This window comes from Dromiciops gliroides, chromosome 2, assembly GCF_019393635.1.
Source record: "Dromiciops gliroides isolate mDroGli1 chromosome 2, mDroGli1.pri, whole genome shotgun sequence".
Taxonomy (NCBI): domain Eukaryota; kingdom Metazoa; phylum Chordata; class Mammalia; order Microbiotheria; family Microbiotheriidae; genus Dromiciops; species Dromiciops gliroides.
Window position 1 is genome coordinate 76,757,086 of NC_057862.1, and position 25,157 is coordinate 76,782,242.

The 25,157-nt window shown below is 40.5% G+C and overlaps 1 protein-coding gene across 2 annotated transcripts in view; it reads left to right on the forward strand.

Annotated features, from left to right (window-relative positions):
* The window catches only part of ARHGAP19 (Rho GTPase activating protein 19), a 59,727-nt gene extending 34,971 nt beyond the window's left edge, over positions 1-24,756 (forward strand). Inside the window, exons 6-12 of one of the 2 annotated variants that reach the window (XM_043981409.1) lie at positions 2,535-2,621; positions 4,095-4,160; positions 5,303-5,494; positions 10,545-10,643; positions 12,951-13,052; positions 13,477-13,555; positions 20,701-24,756. In XM_043981409.1, the coding sequence (XP_043837344.1) occupies positions 2,535-2,621; positions 4,095-4,160; positions 5,303-5,494; positions 10,545-10,643; positions 12,951-13,052; positions 13,477-13,555; positions 20,701-20,711 (636 nt within the window). In that variant the 3' untranslated portion in view covers positions 20,712-24,756. Of the gene's footprint in view, positions 1-2,534; positions 2,622-4,094; positions 4,161-5,302; positions 5,495-10,544; positions 10,644-12,950; positions 13,062-13,476; positions 13,556-20,700 lie in introns of both variants that reach the window. The other variant, XM_043981410.1, reaches the window with a different exon arrangement.
* The last annotated feature ends 401 nt before the right edge of the window (positions 24,757-25,157 follow it).

Here is a 25,157-nt window from a genome sequence, read left to right on the forward strand (position 1 = left end):
GATACTGCCATATTTCTATCCATCCTTATAGAGTCATGTGTTATGTAGTGGAAAGGGCTTTGGACCACTAGGGACCTGGCCATTAGCCCATGTCACTTTTAGGTTTTTAAAAGAGTAACTTTATTTTTTGTTGTTTAGTTGTTTCAATCATGTCTGATTCATTATGACCCCATTTATTTTTTGAGGGGGTGGGTTGCAGCTGAATGGTGCAGTGGATAGAGTGCTAGGCCTGGAATCAGGAAGACTCATCTTCCTGAGTTCAAATCTGGCCTCAGACATTTACTAGCTGTGGGACCCTGTCACTTAACTCTGTTTGCCTCAGTTTCTTCATCTCTAAAATGAGCTGGAGAAGGAAATGGCAAACTATTCCAGTGTCTTTGGCAAGCAAACCCCAAATGGAGTCACAGAGAGTTGGATGTGACTAAAAATGACTAAACAACAAACTTTCTTTTTTATTAAAGTTTTTTGTTTTTAATTTTTTATTTCAAACTTAGCCATCAACAAAACAAACATTCTGATAAGCAAAGTAAAGATTATACATAAAATAATACCCTTAAAATCACTGATAAATTATTTTTTTTGTTTTGTTTTGTTTTTGTTTTTTTAGTGAGGCAATCGGGGTTAAGTGACTTGCCCAGGGTCACACAGCTAGTAAGTGTGTAAAGTGTCTGAGGCCGGATTTGAACTCAGGTACTCCTGACTCCAGGGCCAGTGCTCTATCCACTGTGCCACCTAGCTGCCCCGATAAATTATTTTTAAAATAAACTTTAACAAAGTAATAGTAAATGTATACTTTTTCGTTTCTGTGTCTTCTTCTGACTTATTTTTTCTTCGTATTTTGCCCTGGTTTTTGTTATTGTTGTTGTCACCATATTGTCATCTTCATCAACTTCATCATCATTATCATATTGTAAATAATATGATTCAGTTTTCTTCATCCTATATCATTCTGCATCCTGTATTTCTTCTCCTTTTTTTGTATTCATGTTTGTTATTTCTTTTTTTTTTTTAATTTTAAAAAAAATTTTAAATTTTTTTTAGTGAGGCAATTGGGGTTAAGTGACTTGCCCAGGGTCACACTGCTAGTAAGTATTAAGTGTCTGAGGCCGGATTTGAACTCAGGTACTCCTGACTCCAGGACCGGTGCTCTATCCACTGCTCCATCTAGCTGCCCCTGTTATTTCTTAAGATGCAATAATATTCCATTCCATTCTTATTAGTTTGGTTAGCCATTCCAGAATCATTGGATATATAGATTGTACTTTTTTGTTATTAAAAAAAAAAGCTGCTCTGAGTAATTTTATACAGAGAAGTATTTTTTCCTATTTCAATAAGATCATTATGATGTCCTGGTAGTGGGATCAAAGGGTGTGAACAGCTTTATAGCTTTTATTATTCACTGTCATATTTTTTCCAAAAAGATTGCCTTACTTCATACCTCTGCAGGCAGTGTAATGGTTTGTTTCTTTACAGCTCCTACTAGCATTGAATTTTATGTTATTTCACTTTATATTTCTCTGATTATTGGAGAGTGAAACATTTTCAGGGGTTGATGTGGAATATTTTGCATAACAAATGGTTTTTGAAAGCTAATAACATGTTCCGGGGTAAAAGACAGGCATCTCAGGGAAGAGAAGACATAGCATCATCTGGTCTCCAAATGTACCCTATTGAAAGACTTTTGGAGGCACTTCTCCAAGATTAGAGGAAGGAAAGACCAGATGGGCCACGAACAAGGAGAGGGCAGGACCTTGTTAAGAGGAGAGGGCCAGGAGAGGTACAGACTTGTACAATCTTGGGCACACACACAAAAAAAAGAGTTGTTTTTTGTTTTTTTGCAGGACAATGAGGGTTAAGTGACTTGCCCAGAGTCTCACAGCTAGTTAAGTGTCAAGTGTCTGAGGCTGGATTTGAACTCAGGTCCTCTAGAATCCAAGGCCAGTGCTTCATCCACTGCGCCACCTAGCTGCCCCCGAGTTTGTTGTATTTGTAGGAAACTAAAATGTTACTTTGCTGCCAGGTAAAAAGGATGGCTCAATTTTATCTTTAGAGGAATCTCAGCTTCTCTGAAGGTAATAATAGCTAGTGAGTGCATGAGGTTGGATTTCCTTTCAGGTCTTCCTAACTCTGGGCCCAATGCTCTGTGTACTGCACTAAGCTGGTAGAACTTTCCTTCTTCTTGCCTATTTGAGCCTTAAATGACATGCCTTCTAATAGTTCTGTTTCCTTGTTTGCTCCTTGGACAGGATAAAAAAAAAAAACAGGAAAATTAATTTTCTCATGGATTTCTTAGTAATTCCAGGGGTCAAGATCATTTGATTCTTCCTTGATAAGTTCATGTCCTATGGAAAATTTCTACATCCCCCAATTTTTAGGGGGGGGGAGGAAGGAAGGGCTCTTTCAAACATGATAGCCCCATCATAGTAGCTACTATGGACTACTGTTTGGGGGAAAAAAAGTTTATTTGTAAATAAATGAGGTTTTTCTCCCTCCTCTATCCAACAATGTCTTATCACTTCTTGTACTTTGAGCAGGTCACTGCGAATGACCTTCAGGAGAATATCACAAAGCTGAATAATGGGATGGCTTTTATGATTAAGCACTCTCAGAAGCTTTTTAAGGTAAGTGTTACACTAGAACTTGGGCAGCAGTGAAGGTAGTGCCAATAGGGAGAGAATTCAGTTAGACGGGAATAGAGCTGAGAAATGCCCTAAGTTTGGTGGACAGACCATTGCTTAAATTCATAAAGATTGGCCGAGTTGGGGATAAAACAAAGGTACCATTTGAGCTGTGTAGGCAGGAGTAAAAGAGTCCATGAAGCTCAGCCAAGTGGACTTGGTGACCCTGGCTAAAAGACTGGGAATTAGAGGGTTAGGAATCGAGGCAGAAGCTCTGGGCAGAATGTCTGAGTAACCAGAGGTCTGGGTCTTGACAAGGGCATCTGTGATGGACACAGAACCAGCGGCAAGCCTGTGCTTGATCCTCAGCTGGCCTGGGGTTGGGCTGAGTCTGCAGTCAGAGGCCACAGGGATACCAGACTGGCATGGAGGAAGAAGGGGCCGCTGGTGTGAAAGAATGGCTCCTCCCTCACTGATTCACCCTTGCCAGTGGGCCTTCCCCCCTAATTTGGCTGTAGCCGAGCACATGCAGTTACCTTCAGAGCACGGCAGATTAACGACTGTGCATGGGATCCAAGCTAGGAGGTGTCCATAGACCGTGTGGCATTCGGCCAGCACAGGTTTAAAACCTGAGATAGCTGAGTTGTTTCCTTTAGTCCCTGTCTGGAAACAAGCACTCACGAAGTGCTGCTCTGTGAAGTGAGGCACTGGGGGAGCTTACAGTTCATCTGGGAGGATCATTCAGCAGTTTCTTTGACTTGACTTCTTAGGGTTTTCAGATATCCTTCTCAGTTTGGCTGGAGGGGGTGGGGAGGAGCTGAAGTAAACTCTCTGAGGGAAGGGGCGAGGATTGCTTTTGTCATTTTGTCCCCAGTGCCTGGAACATAGTAGGTGCTTCATCAATGCTTGCTGGCCAATTGATTTTCCTTTGGGTTATGGTCACTAAATCATTTACTCACTTTCATAAGCTAAGCCAGCTATGTGTCTCCAGAAACACATCCTGGATTTTAGTACTGCTAGCTCGGCTTTTTTACCCGCCTCTGCTGCCTTTGGACTTGAGGCTTTTTTGGTGTATTTTTCTTCTATTTCATAACAATGGAATTTTTAGAGTTGGAAAAGGTAGCTTAGATCACAGCTAGTTCAGAGATATCAAACAAAACTAGTGAGTACAGCCTGAACCAGAGTAAAATGTCAATGGGAAATGTTTAACAAAATAAATAAAAACACAGTGCAACAGAGATAATGTTAATTTGTGGTTGTCTAAGTCAATATGGGACCTGCAGGGATCCTTTTCTTTTTGAGTTTGATACCACTGCTCTAGTCCAACATCTTCATTTTGTAGAGGAAAAACTAAATTTCAGAGATTATTAAGTGATGTGGGTCAGGTTTAGACCCAGGTCTGCAGTCTTATTTCAGTTTCCACTTATGCTTAACTCCTTCATCCTAGGTCCTGCTTTCTTTTTATGTCTTATGCAGGCTCCAGCTTATGTTCGAGAATGTGCCAGGCTACATTATCTGGGCTCTAGGACTCATGCATCAAAGGTAAGCATAGGGAATTGCTCTTGCTGAAACACAGGAAGTCAGGCCCAAACAAGAAAACAGCATTAAAGCTAAGCCCTGATTAATAATAAACACTATATTAAGCGAGGGAAAGTGAAAGCCAGTATATGACTCAAGCCAAGGTGAGATGGAAGAATGCAATGCTTCAACCTGCTTTTCTTGGGTACTTGCTAAGTGTTGCAACTCAAAGATAACCAGTCACTTTGAGCTTAGTGAAAGAGCGGCTAGGAAGGAGAAGGGGATGATGGGTGGTATGGAAATCATGGGGCCTCTGTCTCTCTCTTTGCTCTAAGAATTTTCTGCTGATGCTATATAGGAATGGTTGAAAAGATCTGTAGTCCACAAGGCCTCCAAAGGTCTTCATCACACACCTGAGTGTTTTAAACATTCCAAATTAGAAGCACAAGAGAGCCAGCCTAGAAATGGCATTTGGAAATAGGATTGTTCTAGGTCGGGTCTGCTAAGTCACACAATTGTACATATTGTCTTCTTATTTTTAATCCAGTGACAAACAAAGGGCCACTCTGAACGTGGGGCTATATAGCCTGCGAATCTGGAATTGCAGCCCATACAGACTGTGAAGAAAGTCTACCATTCATTAGCAGAAAAATTGCAGATTTTCTGTATATGCTCAGAAACCAAGTTGTTAAAGGTTAAAGCTTTTCTCAATTGCCAAGGACTTTATCTAGGACAAGGTTAAGGATTTTTACAAATGCTGCCACTCTTTCCTTCTGGGTCTTTGCTTATTTTTGTTACTTTTTGGGTTGCTTCTCCATCACATTTATCAGACATTAAAAATAACCAGGCAAACATATAGCGTGACCTCCCAAATAGTTAAAATTGAAGCCTGTCTTATCCAGAGTCTTTCCTGCTGTCATATCCTTGTACTTGTCTGAGCCTGTGCTGAAGGAAGTTGGGATTGTTTGGGTGGGACAGGAATTCCATTAATGAAACCTGTGGGAGTTAGATGAAATTGACCCGGGTGAAACAGGGGGTAGGATGGCTGTGTTTCTAAGTGCAGGCGGATACTGTAGGATATTTCTGTTTTTCTTTCCCTTTTGGGTTTAGTCTGCAAATAGGAGTTAGTAGGATTCCTTAACCCCTCTTCTTTCAACTTTCTCCAGGATGACCTGGATCTGCCCGCCTCATGCAGTAGTAAGGACTTTCAGCTTTCAAACTCCCATAAAAGGACCCGGATGAACACTTGCTTCCAACAGGAAGAGACGCAACAACGTACAGAGGAGGCCCTCAAAGAGTTATTTCGACATGTTCACAACATGCCTGACTCCGCAAAGAAGAAGAAGCTAATTCGACAGGTATCTCTCCTGAAGCAGAGAATGAGTAACACTGATCTGGGGAAACGATCATGACCATAGGACTGACAGAATGTTTTTGAGAATGGTAGAGTCTGAATTGAATCTCGGTTTTCTAAGAGTACAATAGTTGGGAATCTTGGTGACCCTGATGTTTGTTAGGCCGGAATAAATGGGAATGTCTGTTGAGACCTGAAATACAGGAAGACGGTCCTCTGGGACGAGTGCCAGGTGTACCACACTCAGGATGAGCTGAGGCCGTTGAGGAATACTAAGGAGAAGAAAGAGTAATTTCGTTTGTTCATTTGAAGCTACACTGAGGCCAGCGTGGTGGTGCAAGCCCATGGTCCCTGCTGCTGGGGAGGCTGAGGCTGCAGGGTCACTTGAGTTTGGGAGCCCTCAGCAGCAGTCAGGCTAATGCTGTTTGGGGGTCTCCACTAAGTTCAGCACCAGCGTGGTGACACCCCTGGGAGTGGGAGAGGGGTGCTACCGTGCTGCCTAAGAAGGGATGAACCAGCCCAGATCAGAAAAAGGCAGCCGGTTAAAGCTTCTCTGGACCAATCTGTATCGGGATTGGGCCTGTGAGAAGTTGTTGTGCTTCCAGCTGTGCTGAGATAGGGAAACTCGGTCTGGAACAGAGAAAACAAAAAACTCAACAAAAACAAAATAAAGCTATATTGAGCTAATAAGCAAAGGAGACGCCTCAGAGACAAAGGACAGCTTCTTGGAGTAGACAGGCTGAAAGCTGACCGTATAGGGGAGGAAGCTGGCATGCAACCCTTATTTCGCCCCTTTTTTTTTCTGCCAAGAAGATTGACTTTTGGACTGGAAGGGACAGAACAAAAATGACCTTTAGGGAGTTGATACCCAAGGTTAGGAAGAATATCTTGAGAGAGCACTTAGCTGTCATTAATGGATTCTAGTCACTAGGCCCAGAGGGGCTACGCATCAGGGTCTTGGAAGAACTGGTACCTTTGATGGCTCAAACATCATCAATGATCTTTGAAAACATGAGGAAAATGGAGAGGTGTCACAAGATTGGAGAGAGGCAACTATTCTAAAGAAGAGAATGAAAGTAGTCTGATAGCAAGGATTACATGTGGAACTAACCTCATTTTTGATAGGATCACCAGAGGAGCATATGAGGGGAATGCTTACAGTGTACTCTAAGCAAAGCATTTGGGGTTCCAGTTGTGAAATTTGATAGGAGTCAATGTAAAGTCTTAGATTTGGGTTATCAAGATCAATTTCATCAGTACAAGTTCAGAAGAAAAGACCCTGGGGTCTTGGTGGCCTGTGAGTTCCTTAGGAGTTAGGATTACAATGTGGCAGTCCAAAAAGCTAATGCTATCTTAGGCTGTGTAAAAGAGGAACAGTAGCCAGAGTTAGGGATTCCTCAGTTATTTATCTAGTTAGTTTACTTCTGCATTACAGTCATTTCTGGACAGTCTTTCCCTCATCTCAACATTACCAGAAGGCATTGAACCTTCCCCTCTTGTAACAAAGAAAAATGGTGAAGTAGAACCACTGGAGTTTGGGCTGAAGGAAAGGGGGTGAGGCAGAAAATCACGGCTTGAGATTTTTGTTCTCTTAGTAGCTGGGTAAGAAAACATCCTTATTTAAGAAGAATTCTCCTGCCCTTGTCCCCCAAATTGATTTGAGATGTGACAGATTATGCCAAAGCAGCAGTCTGTTCGGTTTTACATATTCAAAGAGAGTGCTGATTTTAATCCTCAGCAGAGTAGGTTCATTTAGGATTCCACTGAGGTCTGCACTGATCATTAGAGATGATAAGGAGAAAAACCAGCCTCTTGAACTAAGCAGTACTGTTGTCTGTGTGGGCATTGGGGCTAATAGAATGTCAGGGTTGGATGAGACTTTAAAGGTCATTTAGGCCAACTCCTGTCATTTATAGAATAGGAGACTAAGGCCCAGGGATGATCAATCGAGACTGCTTTCTTCAGATCCAAATATAACTTGCATACCAGGAGTTTTTGTATGCTTTCTCCTTATTTTTGTTCTCTTTAGTAAAATTTTTACTGCTTCTATGATTTGTTCTTTGCCTTCATTATTTAGGATGTCATTTTTAGTCCTTACTGAAATCTGCATCTTTTATTTCCTTTAATAATTAAAATATTTATCTAATTATGGTCTTTAAAGGAAGTGTTTAAAACTTCTGTCTGCTTTTCTCAGTTTATGGGTTTTGTGCCTTGGTCTGTAAACCGTTTTTACTACAGTAGTCAGCATGGAGGCTTTGCAATAGTTCTTACAACTATGGGAAGGGAATGTATTTGTAATTGTTAAAGAGAGAATATTACAAAAGGCAAAGTAAACAATTTTGTATAAACTTAAACTTTTGGCACAAATAAAAGAAACATAAAAAATGCAGTATACACAAAACTATTCATCAGAAAAGAAAAATCTTGGCATAAAACCTTTTTGATAAAAATCTAACATCTAAAATCTATAAGGAATCGTTACAGATCTTTGAAGATTGATCCATTCCCCAGTATGGAAAAATCTCAAAAGAAGAAACAAAAATTATCAACAACTGTCTAAAAAGAATTTAGAATTGCTGGTAGAAAACCCCAAATTTAGATTTAAAATAATGTTTATATCACTTTGTACCCATCAAATTGTCAAAGATGGAAAAATTCATTGCTGACAGGGATGCAGGAAAACAGCCTTAAGTAAAGCTGTAAAAGGGATGCATTGTTTTGGAAAACAATTTGGAATTATGCAAAGAAAGGTGGAAAACTTTTCATACCCTTTGATCCACTGATCTCATTGTTGTACCTATACCCCAAGCTGACCTATTTGTGTGACAATATTCATAACAATGCTACATTACAAGGAGCTGTGAATATGAGGAATTCAAAGAAATAATGGAAGATGTGTATAAAGTGATGCAGAGTGGACAAAGCAGAACCAAAAAGATGTACAATGATTACAATATATAAATGACAATAAATCTGAATGGCAAAACACTTGATAATAAACATTGGAGAATGTTGATGCTAAAATATAAAGCATACACTTTTGTTTTAATGAACAGAAAAGTACCAAAGTAATAAGGGTAGCTATGCTGACTATCACAATCACACACTCTGATTGATGTCTTATTTAACTGTTTCCAGGGATTGTACATTGGGAGATTCAGTGAAAGTACACCGGGGGTTTATGTATTGAGACACCATTTATGAGTTAAATTAACAAAAAAGAAGCAGCAGCATTCTGGAAGAGAAAAAGCTGATTCCTTTGGGTAGAATTCTGCTATACTTTATATTTCTCCCAATAGGGAATGACTTATGGAGTTGAAATAACTCAGAGGAGTTTGTATTCATGAAATACAGCTCTTCTGGGGCTAATGCTGATAAATGGTCACAAATCTTCAGTCTCAAAAGGATGGAACCAAGATGGTGGATTAGAAGCCACAAACCAACTAAATCTCTCAATATTCCTCTCCATATAACTTTAAATCAAATTTTGGAGTGGCAGAGCCAACAAAAGGTCGAGGTGAGAGATTTTTCTGACCCAAGAAAACAGGAAGTATGAGGGAATGGCATGTTAGGAGTGCATATCCATTGTGGCAATGATAGCAGCAGCAGTTTTGGGAGCTCTCAGCCCAGAGACAGTAAGGGGCTCAACTGCTTATAAAGAGATTACAGGGGACCCATTGCTGGCACTGGGTACAGCTGGCACTGATTGGTAACTCTATTGCTCAAACACAGTTCTGGGTCACAATTCCAGGGTAGAGAAGAGTGCTTGTGGTTGGTCATGAAGGAGCAGGGACTCTGGTCACAGTTCCAGGCCCAAGAGGAGTGCTAATGTTTGCAGCTACAGGGGAATAGGGGCCCTTCCTGGGTAAAGGCTACAGCACAGACCATGAAAGCAATGACCACACTTCTCCCTGGATCACACCCCCTTGGAAGTACCAAAAAATTGCAGAACTCCAGAACTAACTCTGAAAACAGCAGCTTGAAAAAGGCTAAAGCTTGGGACAGTGCCTCCCCACCCCAAGCTGAGCAGAGCCCAGCTTAAACATAAAATTCAGAGTCAAGAAATGACTGGAAAAATGAGCAAACAACAAACCATAAAAAGCTACTGCAGTTGCAGGGAAGACCAAGCCAATTTGGAACTAGGCTCAAAGGGCTATAAAACTGTGTATACCCTTTCACCCAGCAATACCACTATTAGGTCTGTACCCCAGAGAGATCAAGGAAAAGGGAGAAGAATCTATATGTACCAAAATATTTATAGCAGCTCTTTTTGTAGTGGTAAAGAATTGGAAATCAAGGGATGCTTATCTATTGGAGACTGACTAAACAAGTTCTAGTATATGATTGTGATGGAGTGCAATCGTACTATAAGAAATGACAGAGGGGGTGTTTTCAGAAAAAGATGGCAAGGCCTGTATGAACTGATGCAAAGTGAAATGAGAAGAAATGGGAGATGAGTGTGCACAGTAACAGCAATGTTGTAGTGATGATCAACTATGAAAGACTTGGCTACTCTGGCCAATAAAGTGATCCCAGACAATTCAAAAGGACTCATGATGAAAAATGCTGGCCAATTCCAGAGGGAGAACTGATGAATCAAGTGCAAATAAAAGTATAATTTTCTCACTTTTTCCCCAAGATGGCCAATAAGGAAATATGTTTTGCATGATTTCACATACATAATTAATATCATATTGCTTGCCTTTTTTAAAAAGCAAAGAATGCCAAAAATAAATGAATGAATGAATGAATGAATAAATAAGTGAGTGAATAGAAAAAACATCTTCAGTCCCAGGGCCTTTCTAAGCTTCAGAAGTCCTTATTATTTTCAATCATTTATGTTAAAGTGAGGCAAATGGTAGTGTAAATGAACTTTGGATACTGCAAGAGTATTTTTTTTGACACATATTTCTGTTTTTATGCATATATTCCTGGACAATAGATTTGAGAGGCATATAATTTGGGAATCTTTTTGGCATTTGTTTTTGGATATTTGGAGAGTCAATCTGTTGCCAGGAAAATAATAATGAACTATTTTATTTATTTTCTCCAAGTTTAATAAGCAGCCAACAGCTCAAACTCCAGGAGCAGATGGATTTACTCCCCAGTTTCAGAGACGGACCCGTTCAAGCTCCTTCAGTGGACTTATTAAGGTAGGTAGGTCCAGTCACAGTGTTTGTCAGTATTATCCAAAGAATTTTTGACAGAGATGAACCTTGTGTTGATCCTTTCCCTATCTGTGAAATAATTTCCTACTCTTTTGGCATTTCTGTAAAAGGTACATTATCAGGGATGCTGGGATGGAGTTTGGGAAAACTGTTGTCATGATAGGCATTTTGATGTATAAATGAGATGGGGGAATGTCCTTGTAGTACTTGGTAGTATCATTAAAATAGTGAGGATTGACACAGCCACAAAGCAAGGGTGATTCTCAGTCTTGACATTGACATTTTATACCAGCTTCCTTTGTGCCTATGAAATAACTCTTTTGTTCAGTAATGGGACACGTTTTTCTTTTCCTCTATCTTTACAAACTTAAAGTTTGTTAAGACTTAATCTGGGGGGCAGCTAGGTGGCGCAGTGGATAAAGCACCGGCCCTGGATTCAGGAGGACCTGAGTTCAAATCTGGCCTCAGACACTTGACACTTACTAGCTATGTGACCCTGGGCAAGTCACTTAACCCTCATTGCCCTGAAAAATAAATAAATAAATAAATTAATTAATTAAAAAAAAAAAGATTTAATCTGGAAGGAGCATGTGATCAAGGAAGGGGCTTGCTATGTATTACATCCCTGTGGGAAGTTTTATGATGGGGGAGTAACTGAAAACTGATAAGGATAAGGAGATACTGGGACGAGGCCTGTGATTTCACTGGTATAGAGAACTACCCTCTACCAAAGCAGGTTGGTACCTCCTCTGCCCAGAGCCCTGAGGGCCTGTGGCCCACCCAGAGTGACAGAGACAGTATGTGTCAGGTAGGACTTGAATTGGGGTCTTTTTTGTCCTGAAGCCAGCTTGTCTCCACTCCTCCATCCTATCCCCCATTAGAAACTGATAAATCTTTTAAATCTAGTATATATTCTTGACCCAGAATTTTGAAAAGCTGACACACCCATATTAGTCATATTTTTTGTTCTTGTATTGTGGTAGTATTGCCATTCCTCATTTGTCCATAGTCATCCTTTTAAAGGTTTGTTTTCATCACTCAAAGAGCTGAACCTTTAATTAAGATGTGCTACCACCAGGTGGTAGTAAATGCATTGGTCATAGAACATGAATTACCAGGCTTCGGGGAGACATGATTCACTGGGAGAGGGATTCACATATTTTTCTACTTCTTATCCTGGGGGTCTGGGGGGTGGGGCAAAACCTATTAAAATATATCTGTATAGCAACACTTACAAAGTGCTCTATTTCATTAAAATGCAAATATTCTTAAACCACCTTGAAGCTTTATTCTGGCAAGTTGTTCTGGGGATTGTTGATGTTCAGCATCTCCAGCCCAGTTCTTCAACCAGTGTTGACTGAACACCTATTCCATGCAGACTCTTGGCATCAGAATTTTCTCCTTAATGACTGGGTTCTGTTGAGGCTCTTTGAATTAATTAAAGGAATGTTCTACTCATCTCCTTGTCAGCTAGAAAAATTCACTCTTCTCTTTCTCTCGCCCATGTTTCATTAGAATTATGTAACTGTTGGCAGGTGAGAGGTGGAAACCAGTTAGAGGAGAGTGATTTTCTGTAATGGTTAGGAAATCTCCTCTGTGTGTGTGTGTGTGTGTGTGTGTGTGTGTGTGTGTGTGTGTAAAACACCTTTACTTTGATGGCAGTGTGAATACAGTAGAACTCTCCTTCACAGCGCAGGGACTTTTCCAAACTGCCTTGTGGACAGATTTGCTCTTCAAAAATGTTTCCTCAGAACTGATTTCCAAGAGTGTGTATCCTGATGAGAGTACAAGATTTTAAAGATGATCTTATCAAAGAATTTATCATGTGTTTTAAATAGAGTAAGACAGATTTCTGCCACAAGTCCTAATGAGGGAATCCTTGGGTTGTAACAAATACAAACATGCACAATGGTCGCAACTCTTTAAAGCTGAGTCTTTTTTTAACAATGGTCCAGTGCCCACTTCCCCACTAGGGTTTCCAGAAGCATTTTGGAATTGACTTAGACAAGCTAGTTCAAATTGATCTTAATGTTGTTTCTGTTTCACCCATCTGCCCTTTAGACATTTCCCTCCATTTTAAAGTTATTCAGATTAAGTGGTCATTTGAACACTGAAATACTTTGTTTTTAGAGACTTGGACAATTCCTGACCTCCTGGTGTGCAAGCTTTCTTCCAGCTTTTGTGCAGAATTAATTAGAAAGATATGTTCTCTTCACCTGAGGAATGTATCTTGGTATTACAGCTATGATCTTTGTTTTCTTCTAACAATATATTTTTTTCTTTTTAAATTAGCGCAAAGTTCTGGGGAATCAGATAATAATGGAAAAGAAAAATAAGTGTTGTACTCCAGAATCTGTGGACATTGGTGAATTGGACAGATCCAGCAAAGAAAATGTAAACTTAGTAAGAGACTGTTCTTGTCTTTTATGTTTGTGGAAATTAACATAAGAATAAGCAGAAAAGTCTTGATGTCTTTCTTGTCCTCAGTTTCTTTCTGTCAATGGCCCTTTGAGTTAGCTTTGTTTTCATTTTCCTCACATATTCCCTTTTGCTGATTCTTTTCTTCTCTTTGTGGGACCTTATTGTTTGCCTAGAACTACATGGCTCTTGTCATTAATCATGTACCATACTTAGATATTTGTATTTTGGTAGATCAGCAACTGAATGTGTTAGAAGTTTCATAGGATATAAACTAATTAGAGTGATATTTAAATACTTTCCCGTCTGACCTATGTAAATAAATAAAACATTTTCTTTGATAGCAAAATCTGTGATGCTAGAACACTGAAGTCACTGTAAAACCTGTCTTGTGTTCCAGGTTTGTTCTGGATCTCCAGCATTGAAGGTGACACCAGCAAGATTAAAATTGCCTGAAAGCAAGAAAGAAGGGAGAAAAGGTAGTCTCCCATAGTCTCCACTGTTCCTTATAGGCATAGACTTTTTCAGCTAGTTGTCGTTCACTCCCTTAATAACATTTTTGAAAAGAGACTGTGTATAGAATACTATAGAAGGTGCTATTGGGGAGCAAGAGAGGTAAGCGTGGCAGTGGACAGAATGTTGGTTTTGGAATCAGGACAACGGGGATTCCAATCCTACCCCTGGTATTTACTATCCCCTGTGACCATGGGCAAGCCAGGAAGCCTCTCAGAACCTCCCTTTGCTGTGCAACTATTGGAATAACGCCACCTGCTGGAGACTTACTGTAGAAGAGTTCCGCCCATGAAGCGAAGGTCTTTGAGGGCAAGACCAGGAGTCTTTTCTTTGGCGTCAGGTAGTGACGCGGGCTAGTAGAGGAGGGAGGAAGAGACTGGCACTCCACTCGCTCTCACTCTCTTGCCTTTGTACTCTGGTGGAGAGCAGAGCTAGAAATGTGCTCTCCCTTTAATAGATAGGAATCTAGGCCTTTCTCTCTCTTTACCAAATTCTTATTCTCCTTAATAAATGCTTAAAAGTCTAACTCTTGCTAAAGCTTATAATTTATTGGCAACCACTCATTAGATATTTTAGACAGTTTAGCTAGAATTTTAGCCCTTAACAGGTGATGTATAAAATGGAGAGAATGATAATAACCCGTACATGGCTCCTAAGGTTGTTGTAAAGCCTATCTGAGATAATGTGTTCTAGTACTTTGCAAAATTATTTCAAAAGATCTTTGAGCTCTTAGAATTTGCAGTCTAGTTGGAGAGACTTCACTTATTTGGAAAGGCTTAATACCCACAGAGTAATTCTTTTCAGCGAGAAGGCTGCTGTAAATTGTTATAATGCAGACCAAGTAGATAAGTGCTGAGGGAATGCACAGTAAAAAGAGTGGTCACCGTCATTCAGGATGAATCAAATATCAAACACTGAACAAGGTTTTGTGAGCAGGCAGCGAATTCTGTTTTAAGAGTTGTTACAACTGCTCTAATGAGAGTCATTGTGGCTTACTAATTAAGTAACATCCAACTTCCTCTTCCTACTGAGGGACATTTGAATTATCATAATGTAACGTCTCAGTCAAGTTACTTTTGGCCCAAAGGAATGATAGACAACTTTGTAATGGGTGGTGGTTACCATTCTTTACTCTAAGGAACACTGGGTGGAACTTGGTTATTATGTAGTTACAATGTCTCCGCATGAACAAAGTGTCTTAGTTTGAAGGCCTAACTTTACTGAAATCTGAGGACAGTTGTTTGTGATACTCCAGAGAAGATGAACAAAAACATCCTTTTAGAAACTTGTCATCCTTTTAGAAAAATGAAGTTCAGTTCAGTTCATTTTGCTATTTCATTATCCTAGAATAGATCCTCTGGGATCCGTCATATTCTGTCTTCAGCCAGCTGGCTTTTGGGTGACCAGTAGGGACTATAAGCCAGAGAAATATGGGGAATGAAGAGAGAAATGTCCATGGAATACCTTAGAATGAGTTTATACATCATATTTCTCACCTAAATTGCCACTTTATTTAATCTTATTCTTTTAAAATAAAACCAACAAGGTGTAATTTGGGGGCAGCTAGGTGATGCAATGATTAAAGCACCAGCCCTGGATGCAGGAGGACCTGAGTTCAAATGCGGCCTCAGACACTTGACACTTACTAGTTGTGTGACCCTGGGCAAGTCACTTAACCCTCATTGCCCTGCAAAATAAATAAATAAATAAAATAAATAAATAAAAACCAAAATAAAATAAAACCAACAAACATTCATGATAGAGTCTGTTTGCCTGCATCTTTCATGCCTTCCCTCCTGTTAAGAGGAGAAGTATTCTTCCTCAAGTCAGGCAGCCCCTCTGAGTGCTCGATCCCTACACTTTTTTGCCTCTGTATCCCTTCAGCATTTCCCTCTCTTTTTATCATCTTCAGTCTTTCCTTTTCTACTGCTTTTGCCCCTCTCCTTTCAAACATGTAAGGATTCTTCCTTATGTGTAAAAATCTTCTTTTGACTCTTAACATTTCAAGTCATAATTCTTTATATTTTCTTTTCATTGCCAAAGTTTTTGGATGACTCAATTTCTTCACTGCCCACTCACCCTTAATTTCAGTATGGTTTTTGCCCTCATCACTCTGCTGAAGCTCTTGCCTTGAAGGTCACCAGGATTCTCTGAATCTTAAAATTCAGTGCTGTTCTCTGAGGCCTCATTCTTCTTGATTTTGTGAACATTTAAAATTGTTGCTCAACCCTTCCTGCTTCAAACTCTTCCTGTAGCTACACTTTTCTTGTTCTCCTTTCACAGTGACTAAAAAAATCTCCATTTCTTTTTCTTGTTATTTTTATTTATTTATTTATTTGTTTATTCATTTATCCATTTATTTATTTGTTTATTTATTCATTCATTTATCTATCTATCTATCTATCTATTTATTTATTTATTTTGTGAGGCAATTGGGGTTAAGTGACTTGCCCAGGGTCACACAGCTAGTAAGTGTTAAGTGTCTGAGGCTGGATTTGAACTCAGGCACTCCTGACTCCAGGGCCGGTGCTCCATCCACTGCACCACCTAGCTGCCCCCCTCCATTTCTTTTTAATGAGAACTCTCTCTGATTTCTTTCAATCCCTACTTATAGGCATACCCCAAAGTTTTGCCCTGGGCTTTCCGTTGTTTTCTTTTTCTACTCATTTTCTTTTAACAATCTTGTCCACTCCCAGAGGGTTGGTTTTGTTTTTTTTTTTGAGGGTTTATTTTGTTTGAACCTATTAATCATCTTAATTTGTATCTTTGCTGATTTCCTAGGACTTTCCAAGTAAACCGTCATATCATCAGCAAATAGTAAAAGTTTTATCTCTTCCTTACTCCTTTAATTTCTTTCTCTTGTCTTAATTCTTTTGCCGCCATTTCTAGAACTATATCAAACAATAGTGGGGAAAGTGTTTTACTCCCATGTTTATTAGAAAAGATTCTAGTGTATTCCCATTGCATGTGACACTTGCTTTTGGCTTTAGATAGATATTTTTTTATATTTAAAAAAGGGCCCTTTATGCGATTAGTTTATAGGTTGTTTTTTTTTAAAGCATAAATGAGTTTTGTTCTTTGTCAAAGACTTTTTCTGCATCTCGAGATAATCACGTGGCTTTGGATATTTTTGTTTTTAATATGATTAATTATGCTGATGATTCTCTTAATGTGAAACCATTTTTGCATCCCTAGTATACATCTAACTTGTTTAAAATGATTTTTTTTTTGAGGGGCAATGAGGATTAAGTGACTTGCCCAGGGTCACACAGCTAGTAAGTGTCAAGTGTCTGAGGCCGGATTTGAACTCAGGTCCTCCTGAATCCAGGGTCGGTACTTTATCTATTTCTCCATCTAGCTGCCCCCAAAATGATTTTTTAAATTTAATGAATGTTAGATTATTTTCTGAACCAATATAAGCAAGTTCTTTGGAGCATAGATTTAGAACTGGAAGGGACCCTACAGGTCAGTGGGCCCAACCTCCTCATTTTATAGAGGAGGATCCTGAAAGAGGTGAGGTGACTTGCCTGAGGCCATTCAGGTAGGAAAGATCAGGAGGATTTGAACCCAGGTCCTCATACCTTAGAATCACTGCTTTTTTCCCCATACCAAGTCTCAAACTGACTTCCATAGCTTTAGTTAATGCTCAGTGACTGACAAGCCAAATGTCTAGGCCTGACTTCTCACCCGAGCTCTACTGCCACGTTTTCACCTGCCAGCTGGACATCTGGTTTGGATAGTCTGCTTTTAGCTTGAACTCAGCATTTCTAGAGCTGCATTCTTTTCCTCTTCATGACTTTTTCTTTTTCTGTAAGTGGGGCCACTCTTCTCCAAGTCACCCAGACTCAAGTCAAAGGATGGGTAAAGGCTTCCCGCTTTCATTCCTTTCCTCCAATTCTCATTACCCACATACCAAGTCCAGTCCCAGACTATTGCATTAATAAGCTTACCTTTCCAATCTACCCTGTACATAACCATCAAAATAATCATTGAAAATCTCACTTTAATCAAGGCACTCCCCTAAGGGGAAAAAGAAGCCCAGACTTTTAATGTCACTTGATTACTTATCAAGTCTAAGCATTCCAAGCCTGTACAGTCTTGCCCAGTCTAAATCTCCAGCCTTCTGAATGCTGCTTGTGCTTTACCTCCTTTGCTCCGATTATTTCTCCTCCTGGAATGTCTTCCATCCCATCCTCACCCACAAAGAAGGAGATGGGAGTGATGACTACAGATGAAACGCCCTTTGGTCTGTTGGTGCCTCCCCTGCCTTTCAGGGCCTGCTCTAGTTCTGCCTAGACTCAGTCTCAGACATTCTCCAGACAAAATCAGGAGTACCCACCCTCATGGAGCTTTACATTGTGTTGTCATCTTGTTCAGCCTTTACAGAGACAGGAATCATCTTTACAGTATTCCTGACAAATGGTCACCCAGCCTCCTACATGAAGACTCTTAGCACTGGAGAGCTCAACACCATATGGATAGTATAGTTAAACATTATTAAGAAAAACAGGGGCAGCTAGGTGGCGCAGTGGATAGAGCACTGGCCCTGAAGTCAGGAGTGCCTGAGTTCAAATCTGGCCTCAGGCATTTAACACTTACTAGCTGTGTGACTCTGGGCAAGTCACTTAACCCCAATTGCCTCACTAAAAAATAAATAAAGAAATTAAAAAAAATAAAGAAAAGAAACCAAGCACTAGAATCAGGAGAGATCTGGGTTCAAATCCTGTCTTTGACACTCAGCTAGGTAAGCAGCTCTGGGTGAGTGACTTAAAAGGCTTTGAGTCTCATTTCTTGTGTGTGTGTGTGTGTGTGTGTGTGGTTTTTTTTTTTTTAAGTGAGGCAGATGGGGTTAAGTGACTTGCCCAGGGTCACACAGCTAGTAAGTGTTAAGTGTCTGAAGCCGGATTTGAACTCAGGTACTCCTGACTCCAGGGCGGGTGCTCTATCCACTGTGTCACCTAGCTGCTCCTGAGTCTCATTTCTTTATCAGTAAAATGAGGATAATGTTGGTAGGAAACACTTCATGGATTGTTGTGAGGATCAAATAAAGTAATGATTAGAAACACTTTGTAAACTTTAAGTGCAGTATCAATGTCAGCTGTTACTGCAGGGCAGTATGTTCTCCTTTTGGATAGTTCTGATCATTTGGAAGTTTCCTTATGCTGTGCCGAAATCTGCCTCTACAGCCTTCACCCGTTGTTCTGACTTCTGCATTCAGTTAAAAGAAGTCTAATCCGTTTTCTGTGGGAGCTCTTCTCTAATTAAAGATGGCCACCATGTTCACCCTCAGTCTGCTCCAGGCTCAACATCTCCATGCCATTCAGCTGACCTTGCTATGGCACGGTTTTAATGCACCCTCATTGTCCCCCTTCTCTAGACGCCCTCTAGTCTGTGGTTGCCCTTCCTGAAATGTCCAGTGCTCCACACGTACCCTCGCCAGGGCCAAGTAGTCAGTTCTGGATGCTGTTCTTCTGTTAATGCAACCCAAGATTGCATTAGCTTTTTGGCTGCTCTGCCACACTGTTGACTTACTTTGAACTAATGCCCCACTGCTATTGCTAAGCCTTTTCCCTATGTTGCCTAGCCATGCCTACCATCCTCAGTTTCCTTATCTGTAAAATTAGGGTAGGGTACCAGATGATCTGTGGCCTAAGATGTTACTATCATGCACTTATGCTTTTGATTTTTTTTGAACCCATATTTAGCACTTTAAAGATTTATAGTCAATGCCATTTTACTAGAACTGGCCTTTCTCACGTTAGCCCATCCAGAAGGTCTTTCTAACATGTTAGCTCTCTCCACATCTTCCCTTCTTGTCCATAAGGATATTTATTTCAATGCATCTGTGGTCTCACCAATGTGGGTATTCACTCTAGTAGGATGGATTGCAGTCCCTCAGTGCCTTCTCCTGTTATCTACAGATCTTCCCATAAGTCTTCTCTTGGGAGTCCACCTCTTTGAGCAGATATACCTGGAACCCATGATCTGCTTTTGTCTTAATAGCTCTAGTTCAATTTATTGCCCACACACTGCATTTATCAATCGACATGAGACCCTTATTTCTGTTCTGCTTATATGGTGTCACTTTGTAGTTTTCTAAAATATGAGGCAGTCTATGATATTGTTCCCTGTGATTACAGCTTATCTCCCCACTTAGGCAGAAGGGCAGGGGCTTTGTCTTATTCTTTGTACATCTCCTTCAGTCTTTCAAGGAGCTGTGCTTTTGGCCGTGTGGACACCCCCTTCATCGATGCAGACTGCAGATGCTCTGACTTCTTAGCTATTTTCTGAGAATTGGTGTGGTAAAAAAATCCATCACCCCATGGCCAATGTGATGATGAGCTTCTCCCAACTTAGTGAAGCTGGTCTTTGGACAGTATACACAGCCTTATATGAAGAAGCCCTCCAGAGAGTCATATGCTCATGCTTGGTTTTTCTTTTCTTTTCTTTTTTCTTTTTTTTTTTGGTGAGGCAATTGGGGTTAAGTGACTTGCCCAGGGTCACACAGCTAATAAGTGTCAAGTGAATGAGGCCAGGTTTGAACTCAGGTCCTCCTGAATCCAGGACCGGTGTTCTATCCACTGCACCACCTAGCTGCCCCCATGCCTGGTTTTAATGCAGAGGTGACCCAAGTTCTAGAAGGCCGGGCCAGCGGAACACATGGCCTTTGTTTGCTTAGCTTTGCCTCCAAGAAATCAAGATCATGGCTACGTTAAAGTGAGCCATGAACATAAGACCTTCTGGAGGGCCTCTTTGTTTAAGCGCATATGCTACTGGATCCACAAACTGGACTGGATGCGAGGTCCCCAAGTTGATGTGATACAGATAGAATTTGAATCCAAGTCCTCCGATTCCAAATCCAGCATTCTTTCTCCCACAGTGTCCATGGGGTAGCATGCTAAGGTCAGAACAAATGCACGTGGAAAGGGTAAGTTGAAGAGAAGGGAGTCACTGGAGAAACCTTCCAAAGGTTTGCTGAAGGGCTCGCTCAGAGAGGGTGAATTGCAGGGACAAATGTCCTAACATTTACATGTTATTTTTTTCCACAAGGTCATATGTTTAAACATACTTGTTCAAGTTGACTAATTCTTTCATTCCTCTTGACATCTAGGAATCCTGTAAAGGAAACCAGAACTCTCAGGCTTTCTAAACCAGAGACTTCCATTGAGTGCAATCTAGATGGGAGTCACCGTAGAGAGTGAAGCGTGGACTTGCAGCCTGCTGCCTCCTGCAATTGGAATTGTCAGAGCCAACTAATGCTATAACGTGACTGTTACCTCTAATTCTACTCACTGGATGATTATTTGGAAACTGTGCCTTCTGAGAGAGTATCGTGAACTTTCATTTTTTTACTCTTTCAAAATATGGGGAAACCACTATCTAACAGACAACTTACACAATAGGGTGAATACTTGGAATCAAGTGGGCTTGAGAGCTCATGCATTGTAGCAGCTCAGTAACGTCTTTTTTAGTCTGATATTTGTGTTCCTCTGTCAGCATCTATCTTTTAAATATCGCCTCAAGCTTTCTTTGGATACTGGCAGATTTATTTTTGTACTGATATTTTTGGCTTTTCTTTGTTTTGTTATGTCATTTTCCTGTGTAAAATCCTTCATTTCCAATGATAAAAGTCTTAACATATGAGGGTTTGAGCCATTTTTTGAATATGTCATTTGACCCTCTATTTCTGTCTTCAGGAAGAATCCTCTTAGGATTTGGGGAAGCTGTGTAGTCTCTTGCTTTCATATCCCTTATTTCAATGTTTATATCTTCATCTGAGGCTGTTCAGGAGTCTCTTTTTGGAATATTTTCTTGGGATCCAGAGATTGGAATGTGTTTATCTGAATTAAAGCATGAAAAAACCAACAGTTTGCATAAATGCTCTAGTATTTAACAAATATTTTGGTTATGTTGTGTTTTCCCATTTAAACTATTACATACTTTTCTTTCTGTTTTTCCCTTATCGTTTACAATGACAAAACAATTGTGTGGTTGCCAAGCTTGTCTCCTCTTCAGTCAGTTGCCTCTTGCCTAAACACACGTCTGTGTTTGCATTTTAGAACCTTTGCCCTTTATTGTCTCTGTCTCAAATATCTGGAAATCAGATCAGAAAAGTTGCTGATGGCTCACAGGAGACCTGTTAAAATTTATGTCCACTGGGCTGTATGTGGTTGAAGCTCTGTACTGTGAATGGGAGGGAGCCAGCTTGCCTGGTATTGAGAGTTGAAGGAGTCATATGGGGAGGTAGAAGTACCAAACTGTGGCTTCTTAGGGGAACTCATGCAGTCATGTTTCCCTGGCTCCTGAGAATAAGTTGGGGGTGTTGGGGTATCTCTTGGAATGATGCCTTTGATGAAATCTGTGCTGAAAGGAATGGTTGTTATACTCATGTCCTCGCTCCTCATTAGGGTGAGTGTGCATGGTTATTCAGAGACGGTGCCAAAGATTTGAGTGGAATGATGTGGGTTGGTCAGTAGGAGGCTCTCTCTCTCTCTCTCTCTCTCTCTCTCTCTCTCTCTCTCTCACACACACACACACACACATTGTGTGTGTGTGTGTGTGTGTGTGTGTGTGAGAACAGTCGTGGGCTATGAGTTGAACTTGCAAAAATTATTAACTAAACAAACATCTTTGTTAGAAACTTTATTTCATGCTGCCTCTGTTGGTGCCAACATAGCTGGGTTTGAGGTTTTTCTTAAATTAGTAAAAAAATCCTGTTATCATTGAAATGAAAGTTTATCCTGATTGTTGAAGTGTATTCTGTATACAGCTTAAGTGCCAGCCCATCCTTACACATTTCTGGTTTCTGGGTCTCTGTCTTGCTACTGTAACTGTAGAGGTGAAAGCAAGTAAGAAACAGTAAGAACCCCCTGTCTGCTAGAGCAGAAGCTTTGTTTGAATGAGGTGAGAGACGAAGCAAAATAAGCCAGCTGAGGGGCACTGTTCTCATCCAGAGATGACCGAGGTCGTTAAAAAAATTTCTCATAATCAACCAAATTACATATTTGGTTTCTAACATTTCCCCCCATGTGAAAACAAATAAATAACCATTCTCCACTAGGTAGCAGTGAATCCAAACTTGAGCCCAGTTATTTTGCCACTTACTTAAAAATAAAATACAACTCCATGCTTGTTTGCATTCTTCTTTGTCTTCTTTTTTTTAAAACTTAATGTTCTGTTAATTCAGAACAGAGAGAGCCCTGGCAGTATGGTCTGACATCAGTTTGGAAGGGGAAAGGGACAGTCTGGCACCCTCTGGTCTATGAGGTGGTTAGTTATTTCTGGTGCTGCCCTGGAGAAGTACTTCATATTATGGCATTAGTTGTTTGGGTGAAGATTTTTTACTGTTGGGTGTTCCCGATGTAATAGAAAAGTAATGCCTAACCACTCCCTTGGGCAAGGTAACTTGTGAGGCATTTCCTGTTATTGACTTGTTATCATTCTCATTGCCTTAAGGGTATCATGGGTCATTTTGCTCACAAAAGTTAGCTTAAAAAAGTTAAGGTGCAGGTGTTACGTACAATTTGAGGGGTTAACCTCCTACCTTGTGATCCTAGACTGACCTAATATTGGAGAAATCATATTCAAAAAGGGACTTAGCCTTTTCTCCTTTGCCACAACATGACAGATCTCCCATTTGGAGTGGAGGAGGTATGTGTACTGCATTGGAGCCAAAGTTTGTGTTTGACAAAGGGCAGGGAGGGTAATAACTAAGTTATTTAGGTTTATGTGCTCTGTTGTCTATGTGTTTCCTATGTTAAAATCACCTTTTTGGACAGGCCTCTAGCCAGTTTACATATTTTATTACCTTCTAGGGTCAGTTAGAATGGCTTTTCATGTGAAGCCAGTTCAAGGCAGTGTATTTGTGTGGAAATGTGAACCACTCTTGTTCTTTGGGAGAGCCATGGGACTGATGGGGATAAATGGAGAACCGCTGGCACCAGTGTTTCGGACCTTTTCTTTTTGATTCTTTGTGGGGCTGTTTCAAAAAGACTGCAGCTGTAAAAGTAAGGAAGGTGTGGCCTACACTAGGGAAGCATGGGCCTAGTTTGACCTCCTGAAACTTCCCTAGAGTGGACCCTGTGCAGAGGAAGGAATGCAGGTCTGACAGTGTTTTCCCTGGCTAAGAGTTAGTGTTCAAAGGGAAGCCCTTGGAAATTCTGGTTGTAATAGGGCCATTGTTCAGTCTCAGAGGTGAAGAGCCTCCTTTAGTGAGCTTGAGTTCACGGTGCCCAGTCATCGTATTGGTCTTCATTGTAAAATCATCCTCTTCTGTCGATACCAACCCTAAACAACTATTTCTACCGATTCTTTCCAAAGGACCTAGGATTAGGGTGCAACTAAAAATAGGATTTTCTGGTTGAATTTGTGATCGTTTTTTGAATTGTGCTCCAGGGCGATTGGCAGAATGGACTTCTCTTTCTGCTTTCTCATCCCATGCCATGTTGTTACACCCTCCATCACTCCACTTGGCCTCAGGGGGGCCGTGCAGGCTCCTGTGGAGCTGATTGCCTTAGTTGCAAGCATCCAGATAGTGGGGATGGTGTGGAAAATGAACAGAAGAATGACAATGAGCCCCAAGGATGGAGCTTTTTCCCCTTTATTTCTCTCTGAAGGAATATCCTGAATTAGAGCCTGACTTGATACTATCGTATTGTCCGGTGCTAGGAAGATTTTTTTCCCCCCCCAAGTTTTAGAGCATCTGAGAATCTTTCTAAGCCAAGAGTTTATTTGACTTGGGCAATTAGTATAATCTAAACATCTTTATAAAATATTCAGTGTTTCCCACCAGCTTAGATTGGCCTTTGAACACTATAGTGTTGATGGAAGGGCTAGTGAATAGGTATAGCCCAGAATAGCCCAAGTGCTGAGTTGCCATAGAAACCGTGGTATAGAGACTACAGCCGTCACTACTAACAGCCTTCGAGAACTAAAAAGAGTCAGTGAATTCTGCCTCAAACCTGTTGGAAAGTAACATGCTGCAAACCTGTCAGGATCTTTCGTACACAGCAGGTGCTGCTGCCTTTGCACAATGCTATAGGTCCAGTAATAGACAACTAAGGTTTCTGGAAAACATGAACAAAAAAGCTTCTCTGTTTTTTAAAAAATAATTTTGTTTCATTCCACTCTATGTGTAACTGTAAGTAAATAAGTATATGTAACATGGCCTCTGTAATTTCCTTCATTGTGTTCCTGTAATGTTCAAAGAGTAAATTTTTGGGGGGTTTGCTCTCTAAACACTTGACGCCTTTTTATTGCAACATTTGCTTCTGCTAATATGGTGAGGGGGACAGCATCTTATTTTAGATTATGTGGGGCCTGTGTCAAGAGCTTTGAATGCAGCACCTTAGCTTGCTTGTTTATAGGTTAGCAAGGTTCATTGGGAAATGGAGAATCTGAAAGAGCTAGCCTGTACTTGGTAGGAGATAATGCTGATACTTCAATATGTTCTGATTTTTATTTTCCTATGGCTAGCACCTGAACGTGTATGGACTTAGAAGCACATTTGCACTGGTCCCTTTTCAATCAGTCTTTCGATGATATAGTGGGAAAATGGGGTACAGGTTG